At 44.9% G+C, this 7,552-nt stretch overlaps 1 protein-coding gene across 1 annotated transcript in view; it reads right to left on the bottom strand.

Annotated features, from left to right (window-relative positions):
- Positions 1-4,095: 4,095 nt before the first annotated feature.
- The window catches only part of UBTD1 (ubiquitin domain containing 1), a 34,828-nt gene continuing 31,371 nt past the window's right edge, over positions 4,096-7,552 (bottom strand). Inside the window, exons 2-3 of the mRNA XM_060768225.2 lie at positions 7,206-7,433; positions 4,096-5,242 (exon numbers count right to left, since the gene is read on the bottom strand). Of these exons, the coding sequence (XP_060624208.2) occupies positions 4,857-5,242; positions 7,206-7,433 (614 nt within the window). The 3' untranslated portion in view covers positions 4,096-4,856. The remainder of the gene's footprint in view (positions 5,243-7,205; positions 7,434-7,552) is intronic.

The raw sequence follows: 7,552 nt of genomic DNA, 5'->3' as shown, positions 1-7,552 counted from the left end.
CCAATCTGCTACTGAGCACAACTGAAAGTACTGTTTTTAGCCTATAAAGCTCTAAATTGTTCTTGCCCAGCTTATCTACCAGAATGGATCTCCCCCTGTGAACCACTTCAGAGTTTAAGATTGTTTGGGGAAGCCCTGTTCTCGATCTTGCCTCCTTCACAGGTGCGATTGGTGGGGACGAGAGACGGTCTTCTCAGTGGTGGCCTCGCGGCTGTGAAATTCCCTCCCCAGGGATATTAGATCAGCCCTCTCCCTCCTGACCTTCCATAAGAGAGTGTAAACATGGCTTTGTGACCAAGCTTTTGGAGAACTTGTGCATTAGATAGATATGGAATTATGTGCAATGACCGTTGGAACAGCCTGGATTACACTCGAGGAGTACGTGATTAGTTATGAAAGTATTGTCTTAAATGTTTTTAATTGTTTTGATATTTAAATGTTTATTTTAATTGTACATTGCTTTATGGCATCAAATAGTTGCCTATGTTTAAGCTGCCTTGAGTCCCTTCTGGGATGGAGAAAGGCAGGGTAGAAATGTCGTAAATAAATAAACAAAGGAAAGGAAAGGAAAATCAGTTCCTATTCCATGCCAAGGGGGTGACCAGAATCTTGAACACTGGTGTGAAGACAATGCCTTCCAGTACACCTGCAAGAAGCACACTACCTTAGGAAGCACATGTCAGGGCATATACGTAGCATGTGCAACACTCTCCTTCAAGATCTTCCCACCACTCCCTGCCTCCTGGTATTATGCTACCTAAGGCAGCTGCTTCAGCTTTGCCTCACGATAGGGCCAGGGTCTAGAAAGATGCCAAACATAGTTTAGAAAATAAGGGTCTGTTTAGAGCTAGAGCACTGAAATGAGGACCTCACTTAATGCTCTACTCAAGCATGAAAACAAAAGGCACCAGTTCTCTGAAAACTCTTAAACTAAGAACCGTTCCTTTGAACAAGGGCCAGATAGAAACCTTATTCTAAAACCTCTTTCTGGCTTGGCTTACACATCACAGGGAAAGATCTAAAGCAAGAGCACCCTAGAATTGTATTTCCCCAAAATGTTACTTGTTGTAAACGCCACATGCTCCAGCAAGGGCTTTTCAGGTGGGCATCCATCCAAGCAGCTGGGCTCTGCCAGGAAACAACTCGCCAAGCAGCTAACTTAGGCACAGAGCCTGGAACAGGGAGCTTGGGATGGTATGAATCACATTGGGTGACTTGGGGGCAGGTGGGAGGGCACCAGGAAAGGTTGAGTTGGGAACTATTTACGGTGATGGACACACCATTCTGTCTTGGGGGAGGGGGCTATTGTGTCATGAGAGCAATACTACTTAAGTCATTCCTGAGAGCTCTAAGGTGCTCCTCTGTGCAAATGGGTAAAATGAAATCCTTAGTCCTGTCTAACAATGTTGTGTTGTGTTGTTCTATGTTCATTGACACTGTTATTGTTATAAATGTTGATGTAATTTACTTGTATTTTGTGTTTTTATGGCACTATTATGTGCTGTTCTGTAAGCTGCCCCAAGTCCTTTCTGGGAGATGGTAGCGGAATACAAATAAAATTATTATTATTTGAAACATAACAAGATGAGTCCACAGCAGACACTCTGCTGGCTATTGAATTGGATCACATGTCTGACACTTCCCAAGTGTCTAGGACTGTGTGATGTAACTGCGAATAATGCGTGCAGATCCCAGTAAGGTGGCCTTCTGCAGCTGGCAGATGGTAATTTTGTCAGTGCCAATTGTGTTTAAGTGCAGGCCAAGGTCTTTAGGCACTGCACCCAATGTGCCGATCACCACTGGGACCACCTTTACTGATTTGTGCTAGAGTCTTTGAAGTTCGATTTTTAAATCCTCATATCATGTCAGCTTTGCCAGTTGTTTCTCTGCAATCCTGCTGTCACCTGGGACTGCAACATCGACAATCCATACTTTGTTTTTTAACATGATTATGAGGTCAGGAGTATTATGCTCCAAAACTGTCTGTCTGAATCCAGAAGTCCCAGAGGAGTTTGGTATGTTCATTCTCTGCAGCTTTTTCCGGCTTGTGATCCAACCAGTTCTTTGTTGCAGACAGTTGGTATTTGTGGCACAAGTTCCAATGAATCATCTGAGCAACGGTGTTGTGCCTCTGCTTGTAGTCTGTCTGCGTGATCTTCTTGCAGCAGCTGAGGATGTGATCTATAAATTATTATTATTATTATTATTATTATTATTATTTTACTGACGCAAAACACAGTATGTCACAGCAAACAAGATATATATGCTGGATTTCGTATCACAAAATCACAAGTCGAACACTTCCCAAGCGTCTAGGACTGTGTGATATATTTTGGAATGATGCATGCAGATCCAAGTAAGGTGGCCTTTTGCAGTTGACAAATCATGATTTTGTCAATGTTTGTTGTTTCCAAATGGTGGCTGAGGTCATTTGGCACGGTGCCCAGTGTGCAAAGGACCACAGGGACCACCTGTACTGGTTTATGCCAGAGCCTTTGCAGTTCGATTTTGAGGTCTTGATAATGGCTGAGTTTTTCCTGTTGTTTTTCGTCAATTCGGCTGTCACATGGTATGGCGACATCAATAATGCAAACTTTTTTCTTTTCCACAATCATCATCATTATTATTATTATTATTTCAAATACAACAAGATGAGTCCACAGCAGACACTCTGCTGGCTGTTGAATTGGATCACACGTCGGACACTTCCCAAGTGTCTAGGATTATTATTATTATTATTATTATTATTATTGATTCAAACTTTCTTCTACGTCTATAATGCTGTTTCCCTAGAATGAGCCACAGAAATCAAAGTAGGCTCTCTGTTTAGGAGTTGGCAAGGTAGAGGCTGATGTATGCAAATATATCTTGGTCCATAGTATAGTGGGCCTTGGATACATTGATATTATTTTTGCAACTGGAAAGTGTGATAACATGGCAATGGACTCTGTCTCAATCCAACCTGTATTATTACTCAGTTCTCATCTGTGCAAGGAAAACAACTTTGCATATTACATAGGTCACATAAGTTTATAAAAATATCGGTAGCTATGCAAGCCCTATAAAAAAAGTCTTACAATGTTGGGAGTGCTTTGTAAATGCATTTCTATTTTGTACTCTAGTGCAGGCATGGGCAAACTTTGGCCCTCCAGGTGTTTTGGACTTCAGCCCCCACAATTCCTAACAGCCTCAGGCTCTTTCCTTTTCTCCAGGCGGCTGAGGGGGGAAAGGAAGGGGCATTCGCTGATCACTTCCTCTGTGTTTCCTGTGTGCCATAGGAAAGGTTAGGAAAGGGTTAAGGGAGAGGGAGTAGGCGGGGTCATGCAAATTCCACACAAGAAACCCTGAGATGCCTGCCTGTGGTGGACGAAACATGTCAAATCTATGATGAAATTCTCCCAGAATGAAAGCATTCCTTGGGTGGTGGGCCGTAGTGTTGGGGAGAATTTTGGCAACGTTTGGGATACATGGTTATGGTGCTCACTATAACCTGCAATATCAGTGGAGGGAGTGTCTTTGAAGACTTCTCAGCACTTGGAACTATGGCCTGTTTGTGGAGGCGGGAGGCTGTCTGTGCAAATGGACACCTCTGCCACATATGCACATACACAAGTTTTTCTTTTATTATGTGTATAGATATAGATACACTGCCCCTGGTGGCACAGTGGATTAAAGCACTGAGCTTATTGACCGAAAGGTCGCAGGTTCGATTCTGGGGAGCGGCGTGAGCTTCGGCTGTCAGCCCTAGCTTCTGCCAACTTAGCAGTTTGAAAACATGCAAATGTGAGCAGATCAATAGGTACTGCTCCAGCGGGAAGATAACGGCACTCCATGCAGTCCTTGGAGGTGTCTACGGATAACTCTGGCTCTTCGGCTTAGAAATGGTGATGAGCACAACACCCCAGAGTCAGACATGTCTGGACTTAATGTCAGGGGACAACCTTTACCTTTTATAGATAGAAAATAGATATAGATTTCAGAGGTACTTAATTCCATATTACCTGTTCTTTCCAATGAAATAATTCCCACTAAATAGTTCAAAGCTTGCCAAAGGTTAAAGCGTAGTATCAAATTGCAGATGAATCAGAGAACAGCTAGTTGGAAAAGACTTTATTGATAAATTACACTGATACCTATTCCATACAAACCATCCTCCATATTCCCCATATCACACCTTATCTGGATGCGGGGAAGTCCACAGATCCAGGATGAGCATCCCTCTCATTGGCTCATCAAAAGTGATTGTGCAAATAGGACCAACCTCAGCATTACCTGAGGTCTACAAATGGGGAGCCAGCATCGGCAGGATGTTTACAAGCTTCTTCTGGCTCCGGGCCCTGGAGTGATCCCTTGTGGGAGGGATGCTTTGGTCGTAAGCTTCCTACAAAAGCTTCTCAGTGCCGAATGTCTATGCTCAGTCCCTGAAGGGGATGACACCCACAATCCATCATACAGGCTTAAAGCCCCTGGGCAGGTTGTTCGACCTGCCCTGGAGCAAAGTGGGATAGGAGGAAGGCATGTGTTTCGGTGCCAGCCGAGCCCAAAGTCTGGAAATGGTTTGGGGCAGTGGAGAAAGAAGGTCTGGTCCTTTGGGGACTTGAGAGGTCTTTTTAAAAGATGGCCCAGAGGACCCTCCGATGCAAATAATGGGGGGAGAAAACACTTTGAACAGCGCCCAATCTGGGTTGCTGCACAGCTTGCCACCCTGCTCTCAAGCGCCATCCACTATGGAATCTTCCAGCTTGCTACAGCAGAATACCACCTGGTTCCTCCTCGAACAAGAACAGATTCCCGTGATTGCAGGCTCCAGCTCAGTCCCTGGATCGCAGACCGAAGCCCTGCCAACTGCCTCTAGCTCAGTTCCTCGGTGCCGGTGGTTGGTTGATGATGACTTGAATGACAAAGTCTTTCTGGATCTTGGTCTCCTGCAAGCGGGTTCGGTCTGTCAGGAGTTTGCCAGAGAAGAACCAGCGCTGCCAGGCTGGCTCCAGTTCCTCCTGGGCGTAGAGCTGCTTCTTGAGCTGCCCGATTGTGTCAGTCATGCTGGCGCTCAGGCGCAGGTCCTTGCCGGTGGAGAGGCGCACCTTGAGGGGGAACTCGCGCCGGGTGTTGGGGGCTGGCTCTGGGGGCTCAACCCCTTCCTCCTCGCTCCGCTCCATGATGAGGTTGACAGGCGGGGCCAGGCAGTAAACAGGGAGCTGGTAGCGGTTGCCAAGTTCATCGTAGCACTCAGTCAGGGAGCCTGCAATGGAAGGAAGAGACCAGTAGGGGGCGTGAGAGGCTTAATCTCTGTGTTTACCTTTTCTATTTTTACAAACAATTTTATCCCATTTTAAACTTTTTTGTTGTATTTTATAAAATTGTGTTGTTTGAACTAATTTTATCGGAGCCCCCAGTGGCACAGTGAGTTAAACCCCTGTGCTGGCAGGACTGAAGACCGACAGGTCGCAGGTTCGAATCCGGGGAGAGCGTGCATGAGCTCCCTCTATCAGCTCCAGCTCCTCATGCGGGAACATGAGAGAAGCCTCCCACAAGGATGATAAAACATCAAAACATCTGGGCGTCCCCTGGGCAACGTCCTTGCAGACGGCCAATTCTCTCACACCAGAAGCGACTTGCAGTTTCTCAAGTCGCTCCTGACACGACCAAAAAAACCCAAAAAACTAATTTTACCCGTCATTGTATTTTATAAAATTGAATTCTTCTAACTAATTTTATCTGTGAACCCCCTTAGATCCTGCCGAGAGAGAAATGCAGCAAATAAACAAAACAATAATAAATACGTGATTTAAAGCTGTATCTATTTTTGGTGAACTAAAATAGTTAGTATTTAAAAAACTCTAAAATCAGGACAGTAAATAAAGAACAACATTCAGAAAATGGGAATTCCAGACAAGGACCAACCAGGGCCAGCTAACACCTCCAAACAAAGGATCCCCCAAGCAGGAAGCAGCTAGGCTTTGAAGCTGCAAGGCCATTCAATGCTAATCAAGCTGGACAATTGCAACATTCACATCTGCCTCAAACAGACAAGAGTTCTTTCTCCCACCCTGGACATTTCACAGATATATAAACTCCACTTGCTGAGTTTCCAACAGACCTCACAACCTCTGAGGATGCCTGCCATAGATGTGGTTGAAACGTCAGGAGAAAATGCTTCTGGAATGTGGCCACACAGCCTGGAAAACTCTCAGCAACACATTAAAATATTTAAAATGTAAAGTTTCATTTTTCTCTCCCAAACTTGGGCTTGGTTTCTGATGCCTCTGAAATCTGACTGTAACTTCCTAGCCCTAGACCTTGGAAAAGTTAGCTTTTTGGGCAACAACTCCCAGAATCCCCAGGAAAGTATATTTTCCAAGAGATTTTCCAGATAGGGGAAAACTAGAGTCCTATGACTTCTCTTCCACCAGACCTTTATGCCAGCACTCATCCTGTTGTACAAGACCTTCTTGTTTTTTATCTCTCTGATGAAATAAAATTGCCCAATCCCAAATTCTATTACCTCTTATCGGTTTAGAGACAAGTGCAAAAATGACCACATCAGTGTTCCTGGATCATGTGTGTGGCTGCAACCCCTATCATTCACATGTCCTCAGGAACTCTCCAATGCCGTGCTGCTTTGCAGGAGAAAGGAAATTGGGAAATCTTTCCCATCTATGAAATACATGCTTAATCTATGCTGAGACCAGCAAGGATTAGATAATAGGAATGAGATAAAGTGTCCTGTTTTGTATTCCCCTTTCAAACGGATACGTTAGAAATAAAACTGTTTGCTCAGGTCCTGGTGGACTTGTACCTTTGTTCTAGCTAGAAGCAAATGTGTACAGAGTCCCATGAAAGGGTCAAACAACTCTACAATCCTGGAAGTACCAGATGTATTAGTACTTCATATATTTTGTGATAGCAAACATTTTTATCATAGTGTGCACAGTACTTGCAACATAGGGAGCAGGCAGTGCTTGCTTCCTGGTTACTTACTTGTAATTACTATACTTGTACTTACTATAAACACATAACAGTAAACACAGATTTGTTCAGTACACATGGTGACAGCCAAAGGACTTGAGAATGTCCTAACACTAGTTAGATGTCACCTGTTCTGTGTTCACAGTTCAGGGGACAATTTCTGCTTTGCAACCAAGACAGGGAGGCAAAGGGTGTTTAGCCCTGTGACGTTTCTGCTTCCGCAATCCCACACATACCATGGGGCAAGGTAACTCCAGCACCGTCAATGATGGCCTGTGCTAGCCCGTGATCATTTGACTCCACCGCATAGGCAGCCGCCTTGAGCGCGTCCCAGATCTCCTTGCGGCCCTCGAAAGCAGGCGCCGTGTCCCAGAACTCATCCCGCTTGCTCCGCAGCTGTCCATCTGTCATGGGGTAATCGCTCTTCCATTTGGGTCGATCTTTCTTCAGAGGTTCATTACGCCCTGGAAAGGGAAAGGGAGACTTCAAATAGAGAACACACAAAACCCACACATATTTCCCCAAGACTGGCCCATTTCCTCTTATAACTACTGCCTCCGCTTTTCACAACCAAGGTATAAAG

This window comes from Anolis sagrei, chromosome 3, assembly GCF_037176765.1.
Source record: "Anolis sagrei isolate rAnoSag1 chromosome 3, rAnoSag1.mat, whole genome shotgun sequence".
NCBI lineage: Eukaryota > Metazoa > Chordata > Lepidosauria > Squamata > Dactyloidae > Anolis > Anolis sagrei.
Note: the sequence above shows the minus strand (reverse complement) of the source record. Positions and strands in the feature narration are given on the sequence as shown.